This window comes from Kwoniella dendrophila, chromosome 3 (assembly GCF_036810415.1).
Source record: "Kwoniella dendrophila CBS 6074 chromosome 3, complete sequence".
In the NCBI taxonomy this organism is placed as follows: Eukaryota; Fungi; Basidiomycota; class Tremellomycetes; order Tremellales; family Cryptococcaceae; genus Kwoniella; species Kwoniella dendrophila.
In genome coordinates, this window is record NC_089478.1 from 934,711 (window position 1) to 952,467 (window position 17,757).

Below are 17,757 nucleotides of genomic sequence, written 5' to 3' on the forward strand. Positions count from 1 at the left end.
TCGAAAAAATCATGCTGCTTATACATATCCCGAACATCGTAATTGTGTGAATGATCGATCTTGTTTGGGGTTCATTCAATAGTGACGATTTGATACTGCCCAATGACTTATGTAGTATAGAGATTCATAGAATAGACCAATGACAACTTGTTTTGTGTTCAATACATTCGATGATGAGAAAAAGCTAGAACGACGAGAGAGAGAGAGTAACCATTTCATGTATATACATATTGGAATATATGAAAGTATTGGCGTAAGGAAAAAGGTAGGAAAGGAGCTAATAAATGGGATCTATGGTATATCATTAAAGGAACTTCGATGTGATTTTACTATATAATCGTAAGAGATGGTATTCCATAGTTCAGTATTGTTCCCTCAACAATCTCCAAGTAAGTTTAGAAAGAGGAGATTGTGTAAAACTTACAGTATAGAATTTTCTATTTTCATTAACACCGAAAAGATCATGTCTTAATTCAGGAAGCATCTGTAGACAGTGTTAGAATTAGATTCATAATTCTTCTTATATATCCATTTATTCAAGTGAACCAGAAGAATAGTTGTGAGGGACAGAAGGAACGCAAGGTGAATGCATATAAGGCCTTTTTGATATACTCACTTTTTGTTCCAAAATCTTTAATCTTTCTTCTAAAGTATTATCAACTTTAATTTTACCTTTTAATGAACTTCCAATAATACCACCTGAAGAATCATTTGATAATTTATCTTCAAATTCAATTTTAGTTTCTCTACCTGAAATATCTTTATATTTTTTAAGAGCCGTTTTTGATGATTTTTCAATTAATTCTTTATCTTTTGGTCGGTGTGTTATTGTTATATTTGGTGAAAGCAATTTAAGTAAAACCTGTGAATTTTGAAAACGTTTCAAACATTAGCAATTTTTATGTATTAAGTATGAATGTATTATGAAAAATATGAACTGCTCGAGAAACAGCTAAAGTTGTACAGAAGTAGCTGAATTGAAGAGATGACCTATTTCAAACCCTTATTACAGATTAAATACCAAGATTTAAACTCACTTCAAGAATCAAATTCTCAATACCTTGTTTATATCTATCACCTTCACTTAAATCTTTAACTTGTTTATTTGCATCATCGAAAATTGATTCTAAATGATCATTTCTTGATCTAAGCACTTTAATACGAGAATTGTTAATTGCTGTTGATTGAGAGCTACGTTTCAAAGAGTTATAGTCAAATTGTTAGTTAAGCTATTCTTTGGCATAGTTATAGCACATTAAACAAATACTTGTTTATCATGCATGTTAACAGGAATAATGTTGAAAATAATAATGAGAGAACAAATCCCACAAAGACAACTTTGTACTTACATCTTCCAACCTACTTCAGCCTGTTTCTTCTTTTTCTCATATTGTGAATCAATTGCTAAAGACTCTTGTCTAACTATTTTAGCCTGATGGAAGTGCAAATACAGATGTTAGCGTAGAACGACACCAAAGCGATGTTAAGAAGAGTTTTAACACATAACATCATGATGAGCTACTTTTTTTGAAAAGATTGTTAGGATGGACACAATAGTTCTCACCTTCTCAATAGCGAATTCTTCATCTGCTTTAACTTGAATTTCTCTTGCTTTCTCCCTTGCTTCTTGAGAGATGAACGCAACCTACATTAGAGAGGTATGAGGTGGTATAATCCAAAACATATCAGCTTGACGAATACATAATACGGATAAGCGTATTACATCCATTGGCAAGATGGGCAGTATTTATGTATCACCACTCTGATAATCCTTCACTCTAGTTCTAACCCTCAATTCGTGAAAGGAGTATAAAGGGAAGCAATATATAACTTTGATTCAGTTGAGCTATTCTCCACACTCACCATCTTGTTCATCTCCGTTTGAATCTCATTATCATCTAAAGCACCTGATCTTGACATATTGGGCTAATTATTATTGTGTTTGCACTGTAATAGATGTGTATGGCATATGACTTGATATGCAGAGTCAGTTGTATTAATCACCCGTCTAATTGAATGTCAGATACAGATGTACTGAATGATGATACAAAGGGATTGCAGGTATGATGATGCGATGGTAGTCTTTAACCGTGCGCCGTTGACCGGTGCATCGCGCTTCTTTATCTATATGACCCACTTTACGCTGCAAATGCAGGCGATTGTGGCAGTGAATGTTACTTGTGCTATGGTGTGCAATAAAGACTGCATTATATTATATCACGTATATGTATAGTATATGATAGCTATAATATGAATGTCCTATCGTACATTTGCTTAGATCGCGACACAATCTTGCCAAAAGGGGACCAACTGTGCAACAGGCGATAAGGCAAGAAGACAGCGGAATAAATAGAATTAAGCAAATTCTCGGATCACCAAAAAGTCTATTACACAGATATATTCTTTTGATCGGCACAACCAGCCTGAAGCTTGAAAATTGTTGTAACGGAACGGAGGAGATGACAAGAAAAGTATCCTCCTTTTACCCTAGCCTATTCAATCGACTAGCAGCTGAAAATCCAGCTCTAGGTATCGTTCCCACAGCTTTACCTGTGATAGGTTTCATAGGACTCAAACCTATAGGTATGACACCATCGCCGCTCTGCCAATACGATACGTATATCAGTAAAAGTGTAACAGGAATCTATGAAATGAAAAAGGGAAGTATTCACTTACACCCATGATAGGATCCCATTCAAAAGTAGATTTAACACCACCTAATAATCGTTTCTTCTTCTTAGGTACAGCAGTTGCTTTATTGACCGTATCTTCTGGCTCTGGTGAAGGAGCAGGAACTTCAACTACCTTCTTACTCGTCGTTGTAGTTTTTACTTTGTTCAAAGGCTGATTATCAACATCAGAAGTTTCCAAAGGTATTTTCTTAGATTTGACAGGTGATTTAGCACGTTTGACCGGCGCTTTGGTGGTTGTTATTGTTTCCGACTCGGATTCTGAGGTTGAAGGAGAAGCAATAGGTGTGGGTCTTGACTTGGGTTTCGGCTGTTTGACGGGCTACAATGTCAAACAAAATCAGCGAGATGTACATCAGTCCATGTGGATCATGAAAGAGCTCACAGATTGAGCTTTCTTGGCTTTCTTCTTTGGTACATCAACATCTTCATCAGACGATTCATCTTGCACAGGTGAAGTCTATGTGATTCATAGATGAATACGAATAGAATCAGCTTCTTATCAAGGATTAAAGAGGAGTAATTTTAGTACAAAAATAATAACATACTTTTCTCACTTTCTCTTTCTCTTTGACAGTAGCTTTCTTAGGACTTGAAGGAGTAGAAGTAGAATTATTCTGTATTATCATTGTTTTACTTTTATTAGATTTTAACGAATGTAATTCTTCTTCTATACCTAATAATCTATCTCTTTCTTCATTTGATTCTCTCAATTTCAATTTTAATGATTTTTCTCTTTCTTTTGTTGATTTTTTGAATTCTTCAAATTCTTCTTCAAATTCATTAAATTCTTCAGTTTTTCTATTTAAATCATTTTCAAGTGATTTTATTTGATTTGAAAATTCTTGTTTATTCTTTTCTGAATTTGTAAGTTTTGATTTTTCATCTTTTAACCAATTATTCAACTCATTTTGTTTTTCTTTTTCACTTTCTTTTAAAACTTTAATTTTATTTTCTAAAACATCAATTTTTTCTTCTAATTTACTTGTTTCATTTTTTGATAAAGATAATTCTTTTTGAGTTGAAATTAGTTCTTTAGTTGTTGAAGATGTACTCAATGAGCTTGACGTTTGTAATTGAGTTAAGGAAGAATTTGTTTTTGATAACTTGCTCTAAAGAAGCGATAATCATGATAAGTCAGCTTTCGAAACGCAACGAGAATACAAAAAAACTATAGCTTTACCTCTAAGCTCATAATGATTTGATCTCTTTCCTTCAATTCAGCTATAAGATCTTCTTCCTTAGCTTGAAATAACGATATTTTGTGATCTCGCATAACTAATAGTATGGGCATGAATTTAGTATATATACGTATTTCGGTTAATTCCAGGGGATTCACTCACTTCTAGCTTTTTCAGCATTTACTAATCTTTGTTCCAATTCTACAACTTGCATTTGTTCTTGAGCTAAAGCTAATAAAGCTTTTTGTTGTTGTACCATTGAATGTAGTTGTAACTATACAAAATACAACGGAATTATCATCAATTGAAACGAATTATTTAATCAGTTATTTTAGTGTATGCGAAGGCAAAGATTCGAAAAAAGGCAATTCAAATAAACACGATAACTTACCTCATCTCTCATTCCATCACCTTCAGATTTACATCTTTCCAGCTCTTTTTGTGAAATTTTCAATTTTGCTTTAATTTCAAGTATTTCTTCATTTTTATCAACTACAGTAGTCGAATGTAAACTTTTTTCAGCTTGAATTTTTCTCTAAATTATAAAATGATAAAATTATAAAATTGGAATAATCAGGAGATAGGTGAATACAAAATTTAACAGTTATAAAGTTAGCTATAAATCCTTTTTTACTAAGATATATATCAATTTTCGAACATTGTTTCAAACTATCAAACATATTTTCATTAATTGATCAAACTCACTTCTAAAGCTTGATTCTTTCTAACTAATTCACTAACTTGAGATTGTAAATGATTTATTCTAGCTTTTGTTGGACCAGGCGTTTCAACATTTTGTGCAAATAATAATGTGGGTAATTTCGGTGGTGTTTTCAACATTATTGTTTCCCCAGATGCAGAGCAATTAATTATCGCAAAAGAGCGATATATATGATATGTCTAGTTGTGATGAGTAGCAGGATATATACAGGTTGACTGTTCGGTATGTCATATGTAAGGAGACACAGTTAGATCAATAATTATAATGACGATGGAAATGTGAGCGGGATTGTTTGTTTACATCTTTGACTTTATCTTACATTCCGTCAAAACTCAATCGCGTAATCTACAACACAGGTGGCAAATTACGTAATATCTATCATTGAACATCGGAAACTTGCTCACTCGGTTGATTTTTACACTCTTGTCATGTTGTTGGTAGAGACGATGCATATGATACTTTGTATAGAATGGAATTTTTGAATTCAGATTCTCAGATTGGGATTGGAATACATTTGTATATAAATAGAAAAAGTGGAAAGAATCGTAAATGATAAACCGATTATCACTTATCTTTCTCTCTGCCATACCCCAACACCGCTTACTATTGACCTTCTTTTTCAGCACTAAAATGTAGATAAAAAGAATTCTTTATCGGGTTGAGAAGCCATAGATTTCATTAACTGATCTAGCCATGATATCTTTGACAGGACCTAAGAGTCTTGTGAAAGCTTGTTCACCTAAGAAAGCGACTCTCAAAGGTTCATCACCTTCAGCTCGAACTGTTGCTGCTCTAGTTTGTTTGTTGAGTAAAGCAAGTTCTACAGGTATTCAAAGATGTGACATCAGTAAAGGAAGATAGACGTCGGAAGATCTAATCCGAGGAGAATGTTTCGACTTACCTCCGAAGTAATCACCTTTACTATATCTTTTAACTACAGTTTCCCTACCATCATCGCCTCGTTTGATGGCGATAGCATTACCACTTTCGATTAAGAAGAACTCGTCACCAGCTTCACCTTGTTTAATGACATCTTCACCTTGATTGAAAGTTCTCGATTCAAGCACATCGGCAATCTTGGCTCTCTCGTGAGGTTGTAAAGATTGTAAAATTTGTACTTCAGATAAGAAAGATTCATAAAGTCTTCTCTTTCTTGATGTGTGCTATTGCAAGGTATGTATCGTAATTTAGCAATTAACTCATCACGATTAGACTGCGTTGATCGACTCACATCAAGTAAGATAGTTCTGAAAGAGACTCGATCAAGTGCCCAAAGTGTACAAGGGGTGATTGAAAGAATAGAAGCAGCTCGAGGGGCACTGGTAATTCACGAATTATCAGTATCTGTAGCAGGTATATTTCAACAACAAATTACTCACTTGTGCATCAAAGCAAGTTCACCGAAAGAACTACCTTCTTTACAAGTAGCGACTTTTTTACCTAATAAAGGTCTATCACCTTTTTCAGGATCTATAACTTGACCATCTTTTTTAACGAAAATATCTAAAGTACCATTTTCGACTATATAGAAATAATCACCTGCAGCACCTTGTTCAATGATCATTTCACCTGAAGAAATCGTGACTTCTTTCATTGCAGCTAGAACATCAGTTTCTTGTTCTTCATCTAAATTTCTGAATAAGAAATTTGGTTTAATTGCTTGTTTGATTCTTTCTAATTGTTCTTCAGTTTTTGGGAATGATGGAATGCTATTGTTGTTATTTGGATTTGGTGTAGATTCATCTTCTTCTTCTAAAGTAGACTCTAATAATCCACCTTGATTTGATGTAAATCCTCTTTGATTCGTTGGAACTAAAGATTCAGCTGATACAGAAGTTCTTCTACCTAATGCATATGATGGAATAGGTGGTTCATCATTTGGACCCCCTTCTTCAGCAATGCTATTACCTACACCACCACCAACACCACCACTTGGTGCTCCTCCGAATGGATTAGCTAATGATCCGAATGGTGATGAATTGAACGTGGGTGCATTACCTCCTGAAGGTGGGAATGAAGGTGCATTTTCACTGAATGGACTTGAATCTCCTCCAGGTCCACCAGCGCCAGGAGAACCGAATGATGGATTAAAGATTGGTTGATGTTGTTGTTGAGGATTTGATCCAGTTGGAACAGTAGCTCTTCTAGGTCCACCAGGTCCGAATGGTGAATCAGATGGTCCTTGTTCAGAGAAAGGTGATAACGCATGAGGTTGAGATTCAGATACTCCAGGTGCAATGAAACCTAAATTTCCAGGTGCTCCTTTTCGTCCAGCAGGTGGAGCTGATAAAGGAGCTTTTTGACCTTGCCGCTGTTCCAAAAAGACGAGAATTAGTTCATTCCTTATCCTAACAGTTCTTGATTCGTCTTACTCACCTCCTGACGAAGTTTGTTCTGGAACCAATCTGCTCCCCATTGAATTACATCTTTAGGTTGATCTCTTGCAACATCTCTGTTGAGGTCGTTGAGGATGGATGTCCAAGATGTAGACATGGTGAGTGATGAAATTGTATTGAGATAAGGAGAAGAGATGAAAGAGCAGAAGTGAATTGAATTAAAATACCGGCTAAAGTAGAGAAGTTGAAAGGCTGTGACGAGATTTCAAAGATCGACGTGTGTGGGAAATCTCCTTTGTGTCCGGATTAAGCTTTTAACGGCGTCGTAAAGCACGTTGTATCTTTCAATGCCCTTACAACAGATATCGATGTACTTATGAGTAAGGAAGTGATCGCTGGGTGAGTGTACCAGTAGTTCTAAGTGATGAGTACTTGGACTCGTGAAGAAGCAACAAGATTCAAGATGAGTGGTGTGAATGGGTGAATTGATGACCGCAAGAGGAAGTAGTGGATTGTAGGGACTAATTATTGCTTGGTCACTCACCTTTTAAGATTACAGCATTTTAAGCGGATGGCGCGCGTCGAGATGTCATATTATGGTGTAGGTTTAAGGTGTAGGGGGATGACAGCACTCAACTGGGACCAGTGAAACCCCTGATCTAGGAACAAGTCTAAACGGATAAGGTATTCAACCGTGATTCAAATATTCAAATACCTTATTACGATTATCACTACGATCTTGGTTCGTAATGCTCATTAGGAATTGATACCAAGTGGAGGCATGTTTACCTGGAAACACCGAAACGCGTGTTCGCGCTGATCCTTTTATCATGACGTTTCATGTCATGTCTTTTGTTGTCAACCCATATTTTGTAAGTACAATTATAACAGATACAATCACACCCAGGAATATTTTAGTATCTGGTGTAGAAATGCTTCAAACCGGCTCAATCTCAATATAGTCTCATCGTTCTTGATAGCTGCTCATCAAACGGTAATTAGCGGCATAATACAGGATGTCAGCAGCATCAGATGAAGAATTAGCTTGGGTGATTCAACATATGTCCTTGAACGATAACAATCAAGGTGAAAGATCATCTCTGCCAGACATCAAGCTTGATGTATTGACAAATGAGCCTCAAAAAGGTCTCGTTTCGCCGAAACATATACAATCATCAAATTCGGTGAAAGACCAGGATATAGAAGAGGATACTCTTAGCCAACCTTTAATTTCCACCTCAAATGAAGAAAACGCAGGTGATAGTGCTTTTCAGTACGTATGGGATTGATGGTTGATTTACCAATTCTCAACAGGTGATTAGGAGCTAAGACCGTATCTATAGAGAGTTAGAAAAGAGAATTCACACCTTATCGCATGAAGTAGCAGTGCTGCTTGATCGTATATATGGTATGTTTCAGCTGCTGTGTTGCGAAGACCCAGTACATAGCTTAACTTTCGCTTTAATGTAGAGATACAAGAATTACGACATTCATCTATTCCCTCCGTTCCTCCTGTCTCTGCTTCTTCTGCACCCTCAGCCCCATTTCGCATAGATGATCTACTCTCCTCTTTATCTGACTCAACACTCCTTTTAAGACCACAAATAACCTCACTTTCTTACGCGATATCCCTTCATACAGGAACGCATACCAAAATTCTCCAAGATGGATTGGAAGAAATAACGGACGACTGGAAGAAGGTGGAAGATGAACAAAGATTGCTGTTGGAGGAGATCAAAGAGGATGGATGGCTGATACGTTTTAGAACGTGAGTTTAAGCTGATATATTGCCTCTCGCCTATGCGACCGAAGCTGAAATTCATGCATGTCCGCAGAACCGCAGATCAAGCAGAAGCTATGATAGACCCATTAGAGAAAAGCCTGAAGGAGTGTCAGGTCAGTGAAGCGTTCCTCGGTCAATGTAAAGGATTGGCAGCTGATGTATTTGTTCTACAGGCATATGTCGAGAAGATAAACATGTCTCAAACGCATGTTCCTCTTAAAGCTGAGTTCGATGATCAACTCAGTATCGAGAGGCTGCAACGTCTAGCCAAAGTTCACGGGTCTATAACTAGGTAAGGCGACAATGTACAATCAAGATCTTGCAGCTGATCATATTGTATCACCGACAGGACCTATGTACCGAGTATCAATAAAATTCTCAAAATGATGGATAAAAGCATATCTGATAGACCAATCAAGAATGGTGAATCATTAAGAAGGTTAGTCTTGTTATACCATGCAATCGCAAATAACGGTCCTGACCTTTCAAAAGATTCGGTGAAATGAGCCAAAGATGGATTTCCCTTCAAAAGCAAATACAGCAGCTGAACGCGAAAATACGCATAATCGTCTCTCAACGTGAAAACGGAGCAAGTCATATTAATAGTGAACAGGGTATGGAACTGTTGACCGATGGCACATCGCCATATAGTTCTGCGGAATCGAGAAGTGATTATTTCGGTTATGGAAGTACAGTAAAATCAAGAGAATCCACCGCATCAAGCTATGCTACGAACCGAACGAGAGAATCCAGCTATGGGACTAGTCCAGGATACACTCCTAGTCACCCATCATCCATTTCTTCCGGTGTATCGACTACATCAACTAGAACTTCTGCTCGACAGTCATTACCGCATACACATACTTCACCTTCTGTCCATCCACCCTCCTCATATACTACACTTTCGCCCGATACAGCCCTGAGACCTCTACCCTTACGAAGGAGAACATCGATGGTATCTGCTATATCGGCCTCAACAGCTAAAGAAAAACCTAGATGGAATTCTTCCCCTAAAATACCTACAGAACCTGTACAAACGCCCACTATGGATAGAAAACTAGGTATTTTACCTAGATCAGTTAGTCCAACGCCTAGTAACACATCTGTTGGATCTAGTATATCAAGACGATTGAGCAGAATACCTATAGCTAGTCCCACCAGTAGAGGTGTATCAGGATATTCATCACCTTCCGCAAGATCTGATTTTGGTACTGATCAGGTTTCGTTACCCGGCTTGGCTGTATCCAATTCACATTCAAGAACGTTAATAGCCGAACCATCATCCGCCATTCGTAATCCAAGACAAAGTCAGACTCACTTGGAAAGAGCTAGAATGGGACTGAAAACTCCTGAACCAGCAAGACCTAGACTAAGCTCCACATTCTCATCTTTCCCTAGACCTACTACGATTACATCTGGTTCAATTACACCTAATCCAAGGACTAGAACAGTTTCTTCAGGCTCTATACCTCGTACCGCACCTACAGGGACAGGATCCGGAGGTAGAATGAGTTTAGGTGGATCAAAAAATGGTACATCAGCAGCACCACCATCATCATTTAGGATAACATCGCCTACACCAAGTGGCAATGGTCGAGCACTTAGTAGACCATCTAGTAGATTATCAGTGATGTCTTATTCCAAATTTGACGTAAATTCTAATGATTTAAAGCCATTCAAACCATCAAAATATGATTCATTGGATATTGAAATCCAAAAGAGACTTGATGAAACGGATTTCAAGTTATTCGTTAGTAGATTAGATGAATCTTTGAAAAGGGGACAAAGAAAAAATGAAAATGAAGAGTGGAAAGGTGAATTTTTATTTGGTAAATCTGAAAAACCTTGTTCGGTTAAACTTTTAAGTATAGCTGGACAGAAACCAGGTCAAGAAAAAAGAGTTAAATGTTTGATCAGAGTTGCAGGACAATGGTTAGATCTGAAATTCGAATTGGAAAGAAGAATGAGGGTTTATCAAGATGAACTAGAGGTGGAGGATGATGAAACTTTTTGAGTGATCCAGGGGTATAACGGAAGACACAAAGAGATTTGAAAACTAGATTTCAAGCAAGCGCACTGTACAGTAGATTTAGATAGATTTCTCTTGCGTCAAACGCTTTGAGCATTTTTGTTCAATTTGTGTATACAACTTTTACGTATCTTTCACGATTAACGATTACTTTATAGCAACTACAATTAGGTTAATTTGTAGATTAGATAAATATCATATCAATATACATCTTGGCACGTATGCACCGACCAGGACAACAAGAAAAAACAAAAAAAATCTATGTCTTAAACCGATATACTATATCAAATCTTGAGCTAAATGATCTAGCAGTTTATTCCACATGGTTAACACTTCTTCTTCCCATCCTGCTTCTTTCGATGTTGATCTTTTCCCTCGCTGGTATGAATCCTCATGTGGTTTTGATTCATGTGTGATAGGTACACTACTACCAGGTAGAGATGATCCAACATCATCGAAATTACCATATGTTCTTGACCATGCTAATAATCTTGATTTAGATGATAGTATGATTGATTTTAACCGGATCCTATACAAGTGAATAGATCAAATGTTAGAATCGGATATTAACTTTCAGCTTTAGTAAATCGTTCGACCAGATTGTATAATGTTATGTTACATGGATTATGGAAGAAGAATGAACTTACTTTTCAGTAACGTCAACTTGATCACCGAATTCAACCTTAAGACTTTTCCCACCAATTATCAGACCATCTAGACAATCACTTGTATCCTCTTTTGTCGAGCTATTATCACTGGTACGATCTCTATGATCTATTCTAGGCGGTATCCAACCTTCACCATCTAGAACAGCCAACCAACCACTTTCGACTTCTTTCAATATTTTCAAAACACTCTCAATCACTCTTACAGCTTCTTTCTGAACGTTATTATTTGTTCTATGACCTGCACTCAACAAAGGTAAAGATGTCATATAGATAGGTATGACTGAAGTTAAAGTCAATAAGTAAGATATACGTAAGGATGAGAATGGTTTAAAAGGTGGAATTTGTAAGATTATTTGAAGGAGTGGAGAGAGTCTTGCTAGTAGTTCAGGAAGAGGTCCCAGCTTGCTATCATACTTAGAACATCAGCATGATGTTTCCATGTAAATATACATAGATAGATATATGAGGGAGAGGGTTTCAATCAAAGCTCAAGGACTATGTTTGTACTTACTGTGTCCGCTCATCCCTTTCCAATCCAGATAATTTTTCATCCAAATACGTCCGTAGTTTCTCTTCTTGCCTTGGCGTCAGACGATTCACTAGCTTAGCTGTGTTACTGTCAGTCTGTTGTGATAGCTCCATAGCCATAATTCTCCTTTCAGGCTTCAAGATCAACAATTGTGACTGATCTGTTCATTTCTCAATTGACACATTAGCTCTGAAATAGAAAGATACATCCATCTTTTAACGCTGCTGGACATGAATAGTGGAGGTTTTCAGCTTTAACCATTTGTTTATTGGTTGCGGCGATGACCGACGGTTGATGTAAGCTTTAGCTTCCGATCACAAATGACGTTAAATAATATGGCCACCTAATTTAGCATAACTTTCTGCTCCTTCACTACTTTGTCTATTCCAACTTAGCTTATAGCTCTTTCTGTGCAAGGTGGACTGCATCCTTCTCTTTTTCTACTGCTAACTTCCAAAAACCGTATCGATATCTCAGTGTCAACATCAAATTAATAGAGAAAAAAATCAGTAAGAGGAGATTCATCACCCAAGATGAAGTTCATGTTGGGCGACTTGCCCGTTCTGTTCCCTTACGATAGGTAAGTTCCATCTGTCCACGGCTTGAAGGGCTCGCTAGCTGACTTGTTGACATTCCAGGCTGTATCCAGGTATGCATTATTCATGTATCCTCTTCGGTGCGATAGACTGAAGCTTACGGTTTTGTACAAAATCGTAGAGCAATACTCTTATATGGCTGATTTGAAGACGACGCTAGATGCTGGTGTAAGCTAGCCTAAGTTGTCCTTGGAAGCCGCTAGCTGACTTGAGGCTGTAATGTACAGGGTCACTGTGTACTGGAAATGCCTTCGGGTACAGGAAAGACAGTATCTCTTCTATCATTGATTGTATCGTATATGCAGGTAAGGCGATACTCTTTATCGAGCTAAAATCGTTGTTGCTAACTCGAGGGAATTTATAGTTCTACCCTACTAAACGAAAACTTATATACTGTTCGCGTACGGTACCGGAAATTGAGAAAGCTTTAGCGGAATTGAAGAGATTAATGGAATATAGAGCTGAGATGGGTGCGAATGATGGAGAATTTAGAGGTTTAGGATTAACGAGTAGAAGAAATTTATGTTTACATCCTGAAGTCAGTTAAAAATCTCCTTCTGATTTAGTATCATTACGTCTGACCTGAGAGCTATAAACTGACCTGATCTTTGGTGTCCCAGGTTAGTAAAGAGAAGAAAGGTAAAATAGTAGATTCCAGATGTAGAGATTTGACTTCTGCTTTTGCCTGTGAAAAAGGTAGAGCAAATCCTGGAAGTGTACCTCTGTGTAGTTATCATGAAGTGAGTAAAACAACATGTCTTACTTAAGTGAGATTTGTGCTCAATCGGTTTGCGATAGGAATTAAATAATTACGAGACCGGTAACTTGATACCGCCAGGCATATATACAATTGATGATGTGAAGAAATATGGTAAAGAAAAGGGTGTTTGTCCTTATTTTACTATACGTAGAATGGTTAGTTGCTCATCTGACTCTCTTCTTCAGATAGGAACAAGTCAATTGACCATTTTACCTAGTTGCCATTCTTAGACGTGGTTATCTACTCTTTCCATTATTTACTAGATCCGAAAGTAGCAGAGCAGGTATCAGCGGAAATGAGTAAAGAAAGTATAGTTGTATTCGATGAAGCGCACAACATAGGTAAGCCATTGATATCCGTTCGTTTGATGGAAGCTCCACAACTGATTTGCACTCTGTAGATAACGTTTGTATCGAGTCGCTGTCAATTGACCTGACTAGACCGATGTTGGATTCGGCAGCTAGGAGTGTTAACAAAATCAGTGATAAAATTGCAGAGTAAGTTCAGCTGAGTTTTGGGAATAAGAACTTTCAGCTGAACTAGGAATCCTGTTTCCAGGATCAAGGAAACCGATTCGCAGAAGTTGGAAGATGAATATAAGAAGTTAGTGGAAGGTCTACAAGAAGCAAATGAACATCGAGAAGATGAAGATATGATGGTTAGTCCTGTATTGTCCAAAGATATGCTGGATGAAGCTGTTCCTGGAAATATACGGAAAGCAGAACATTTCATTGCGTTCTTGAAGAGGTTCATTGAGTATTTGAAGGTCAGTCAAAATATATCAGCAATCCAAGCAAAGTGAAGCTGAACTGGAGTCTTCTGATCAGACGAGAATGAGGGTATTACATGTCGTGGCAGAAACGCCGCAGAGTTTCTTAGCTCATTTAAAGGAGATCACCTATATTGAGAAGCGGCCGTTAAAGTGAGCTGCGTTATCGCCATACCTGAAAATCCAGCTGATATTTCGTGCAGATTCGCTGCCGAACGTCTGACATCTCTTGTACGGACTTTGGAACTGACCAATATAGACGAGCATTACTCTTTGCAGAAGATAGCTTCTTTTGGTACCCTGGTGGCAACATACGAGAAAGGTTTCCTGCTTATATTGGAACCATATGAGACGGATCATGCAACTGTGCCAAATCCAGTATTTCATTTCACGTAAGTTATCTGTGTGTTGCGACTAATGTGTGAACTCGAGGGTCTAGCTGATACACCTCACAATTGTAGCTGTCTTGATCCATCCTTGGCGATAGCACCCGTCTTTGAGCGATTTTCATCTGTAGTCATTACATCTGGTACCATTTCACCTTTAGACATGTATCCTAAAATCCTACAATTCCGACCAGTAACTGAGCAATCGTACCCAATGACTTTGACTAGAAATGCGTTCTTGCCTATGGTAATAACGAGAGGATCAGACCAAGTACCTATATCTTCAAGATTCGAAGTTAGAAACGATCCTGCGGTAGTTAGAAATTTCGGTAGTATCCTTATAGATATGGCTAAAACTGTACCAGATGGTGTGGTTGCCTTCTTCCCAAGTTATCTATATATGGAAAGTATCGTTTCAGCCTGGTATGATATGGTAAGTCAAAGATAAACTTGTCTTGCAGCTAAATATCTGCTGATTATACTGTTTATATGATAGGGTATTTTAAGTGAAGTGTGGAAACATAAATTGCTATTCGTAGAAACGCCAGATGCTATGGAAACATCAATCGCTTTGAGGAATTACAGGGAAGCGTGCAATAACGGTAGAGGTGCAGTTATGCTTTCTGTAGCAAGAGGAAAAGTGTCAGAGGGTATCGATTTCGATCAGTAAGCCATTAATCATGCTTATCAAAATCGATATCTAGCTGATGATTTTTCATAGTAACTATGGACGAGCGGTCATCATGTTTGGGTAAGTCAGCTGCTTTCTTAAGGATTGTCCCACGGATACAAGCTGACTTGGGCGTTACACACACAGTATACCGTATCAGTATACTGAATCGCGTATTCTCAAAGCGAGATTAGAATTCTTGAGAGATAATCACAGAATCAGAGAAAACGATTATCTCACTTTCGATGCTATGAGACATGCTGCTCAATGTGTTGGAAGAGTATTGAGAGGTAAAACAGATTGGGGATTAATGGTGTTTGCTGACAAGGTCAGTCTTCATCCAAACGACCACAAATACTGAACGCACCGGTAAGCTAACTAACTTATCTGTATTTAGCGTTTCGCAAGACAAGACAAAAGAGCAAAATTACCTAAATGGATTAATGCATATATCACAGAAGCCCATTCAAACTTATCCACAGATGTGTCGATAGCATTAGCTAAAAAATTCATTAGACAAATTTCGCAACCTTTTGATCATACGCAAACTGGAATTAGTTTATGGACTTTGGAAGATATTGAAAGAAGACAATTACAAGATAAAGAAGATGCAGAAAAAGCTGAATTAGAATTGAAACAAGCTATGGGCACCAAAAACCAAAATATGCGTAATGGTGGACAAGAAGAAGATATTGATATGGATGCAGATTTCATTATGGATGATTATGAGAATGATTTAGATGATGCTGATTTGGCTAATTTAGATATACCCGATAACGATTTCTGAGAGCCGCTGTTAGGGTAATCGGATGGAATACCTAGAAGTAGTGTAATTTTGAGATAAGTGATATTCTGGTTTGTTTGGTTTAATTATGTTGTATGTACCATGGCAAATTGGGTATATAATGCATATTCCTCCCATTGTAATTATCCAATCTATTGATGTGAATATTTAGACTGATATAAAACCACATCTAATCGTTCCTCTACTTTGAAGACGAATTTAGAAAGAAGATACTTGGTTTGGATCATCTCTACTTGCGTAGAATTTCTCGAGGAAAGTTTTAGGTGGTGCTGGATCATCGTATCGTTTGAACCATTGCATTACATGAGGCTGTTGTGTTATGTAGGAACGAGGAGATCAGCAATTAGGCCTTTTCATATAAGTTGCAAAAAGACATCATTTATAACGAAGACGTTGGTCTTGGGTGAATTAGTCAAAGAGGAACGTAGTCTAATGTGTAAGTTAAAGTCCTGGATATGACCAATCCTTTCTTATGAGATGATTCTAATCTACTCTTCAATCCCTCTCCTTCACATTTTAGCACTATTACCGTTTACTTGGAACGTTTTCAACGTAACGATATCTACATCATTTATTCAGACCATCTTTATTGATTGAGATGGATATTCCTCCCTTTTCAAGAGTTTATTCTGATCTCTATCACCCTCACCACCTAATTGAAACTCCCCAATTCTATTTCGATTTACACTTTCTTTTAACAATTCTCTTTCTTTCTTTCTTTCTTTCTTTTTTCACACAATTTCTACTCTATTTGGGGAAAAAGGCAATCCTGATTTAGGAGGGAAAAGAAACTCAAAAAACTCACCTCTTGTTTCCAAGCATTCATAGTTTCTTGATATTCTTGTTGATTTTTTAATAACATTATATTCATAACTTGTAAATCAGTTATTGTATCTCTATTCCTTTCAAAATCTTGTCTAAATTTTAATCTAACTAATGAAGGTGATACATTTAATGTATAAAGTTGAACGATATCTGGAGCCTATATTCAGGAAGGGGTTTGAAATGAATAATTAGCAGGTATATTCTATATTTTTAGTTCTAATTCAAACATAAATAGTTATATCGTGAATCATTTACTTTTCCCATCTTATATAAAGCTCTCTGTCCTCTGTTTAATTGAAAACCTCCATCATCCTCCATATTTATTATAAGTGATTTCTGTTAACTTATTGCAGGATCCATTTCTAGCGGTTGATAGTAAAAACCTTTCCTTTTCCACATGACCACATTCCACTGGAAAACCTTTGATTTGTGACTATATCATATATTCCTGCTGATCCCACATGCACTACTTTCTTCCCCATAACAAATTGTATCGCTTTGGACATAGTCTCGTTCTTTTCACTCACAGATCGATACCAAGCTCTATAAGCTGATAAAGAAGCTTTTCTAGCTTCTTCCCATGATGAAACGCTTGTTGTTAATTTAGCTAATCTTGATGGTATAGTTGTCATTTTGTAGATTATTTTACTCCTGTTTTTTTTTTTGCCCAATACTGTTCTGTAGATCTATATATTCGATTAGCTTGTAATGTTGTTAATCAGAACGCTATGCTATCTAAATGCATCTATAAACTAAATATAATGTTGTACAAAGTGGAAATGATGCTTAGTCCGACAGAGTTTGAAGGTGAAGGAACGGAATCAAATTGCATTTAGACGATCTTAAGGATTGACGAATAGGCTTCAAGGTGATTACCACCATAGATCAAGTGGCACCGTACACCAACGATATACTGTATCATTTGTCCTCTGGATGAGCTACTTACCCGTTGTAATATGCTTCTCAGTGCACAAAAGACGGTAGTAGCTGTGCATAGAATGTGAGACAG

At 37.1% G+C, this 17,757-nt stretch overlaps 7 protein-coding genes across 7 annotated transcripts; 2 read left to right on the forward strand and 5 right to left on the reverse strand.

The window, feature by feature from the left end:
- Nucleotides 1-361: 361 nt before the first annotated feature.
- On the reverse strand, nt 362-1,920 carry L201_002651 (uncharacterized protein; the record flags this gene model as incomplete). The annotated part of the gene is made up of 6 exons (XM_066218425.1): nt 362-484; nt 617-862; nt 1,038-1,191; nt 1,350-1,432; nt 1,565-1,645; nt 1,864-1,920. 6 exons carry the CDS (start codon nt 1,918-1,920, stop codon nt 362-364), a joined length of 744 nt encoding a protein of 247 aa, XP_066074522.1.
- A 562-nt stretch (nt 1,921-2,482) lies between these two features.
- L201_002652 (uncharacterized protein) lies at nt 2,483-4,711 on the reverse strand (the record flags this gene model as incomplete). Its single annotated transcript, XM_066218426.1, has 8 exons — nt 2,483-2,602; nt 2,677-3,012; nt 3,076-3,150; nt 3,239-3,802; nt 3,874-3,968; nt 4,034-4,145; nt 4,263-4,406; nt 4,577-4,711. 8 exons carry the CDS (start codon nt 4,709-4,711, stop codon nt 2,483-2,485), a joined length of 1,581 nt encoding a protein of 526 aa, XP_066074523.1.
- Nucleotides 4,712-5,242: 531 nt separating this feature from the next.
- L201_002653 (uncharacterized protein) lies at nt 5,243-7,085 on the reverse strand (the record flags this gene model as incomplete). The annotated part of the gene is made up of 5 exons (XM_066218427.1): nt 5,243-5,412; nt 5,494-5,755; nt 5,824-5,911; nt 5,972-6,903; nt 6,969-7,085. 5 exons carry the CDS (start codon nt 7,083-7,085, stop codon nt 5,243-5,245), a joined length of 1,569 nt encoding a protein of 522 aa, XP_066074524.1.
- Nucleotides 7,086-7,944: 859 nt separating this feature from the next.
- On the forward strand, nt 7,945-10,725 carry L201_002654 (uncharacterized protein; the record flags this gene model as incomplete). Its single annotated transcript, XM_066218428.1, has 7 exons — nt 7,945-8,201; nt 8,272-8,336; nt 8,399-8,696; nt 8,764-8,824; nt 8,885-9,003; nt 9,061-9,150; nt 9,204-10,725. The coding sequence occupies 7 exons, from the start codon at nt 7,945-7,947 to the stop codon at nt 10,723-10,725; spliced, it is 2,412 nt and encodes an 803-aa protein (XP_066074525.1).
- Nucleotides 10,726-11,019: 294 nt separating this feature from the next.
- On the reverse strand, nt 11,020-12,056 carry L201_002655 (uncharacterized protein; the record flags this gene model as incomplete). The annotated part of the gene is made up of 3 exons (XM_066218429.1): nt 11,020-11,269; nt 11,388-11,813; nt 11,920-12,056. The coding sequence occupies 3 exons, from the start codon at nt 12,054-12,056 to the stop codon at nt 11,020-11,022; spliced, it is 813 nt and encodes a 270-aa protein (XP_066074526.1).
- A 612-nt stretch (nt 12,057-12,668) lies between these two features.
- On the forward strand, nt 12,669-15,905 carry L201_002656 (uncharacterized protein; the record flags this gene model as incomplete). Its single annotated transcript, XM_066218430.1, has 15 exons — nt 12,669-12,701; nt 12,761-12,838; nt 12,898-13,071; nt 13,154-13,273; nt 13,332-13,448; nt 13,511-13,634; nt 13,694-13,790; nt 13,852-14,059; nt 14,121-14,215; nt 14,266-14,454; nt 14,524-14,881; nt 14,945-15,114; nt 15,170-15,199; nt 15,266-15,446; nt 15,516-15,905. 15 exons carry the CDS (start codon nt 12,669-12,671, stop codon nt 15,903-15,905), a joined length of 2,364 nt encoding a protein of 787 aa, XP_066074527.1.
- Nucleotides 15,906-16,121: 216 nt separating this feature from the next.
- Nucleotides 16,122-17,380, reverse strand: L201_002657 (uncharacterized protein; the record flags this gene model as incomplete). Its single annotated transcript, XM_066218431.1, has 3 exons — nt 16,122-16,232; nt 16,729-16,905; nt 17,276-17,380. 3 exons carry the CDS (start codon nt 17,378-17,380, stop codon nt 16,122-16,124), a joined length of 393 nt encoding a protein of 130 aa, XP_066074528.1.
- Between the last annotated feature and the right edge of the window lie 377 nt (nt 17,381-17,757).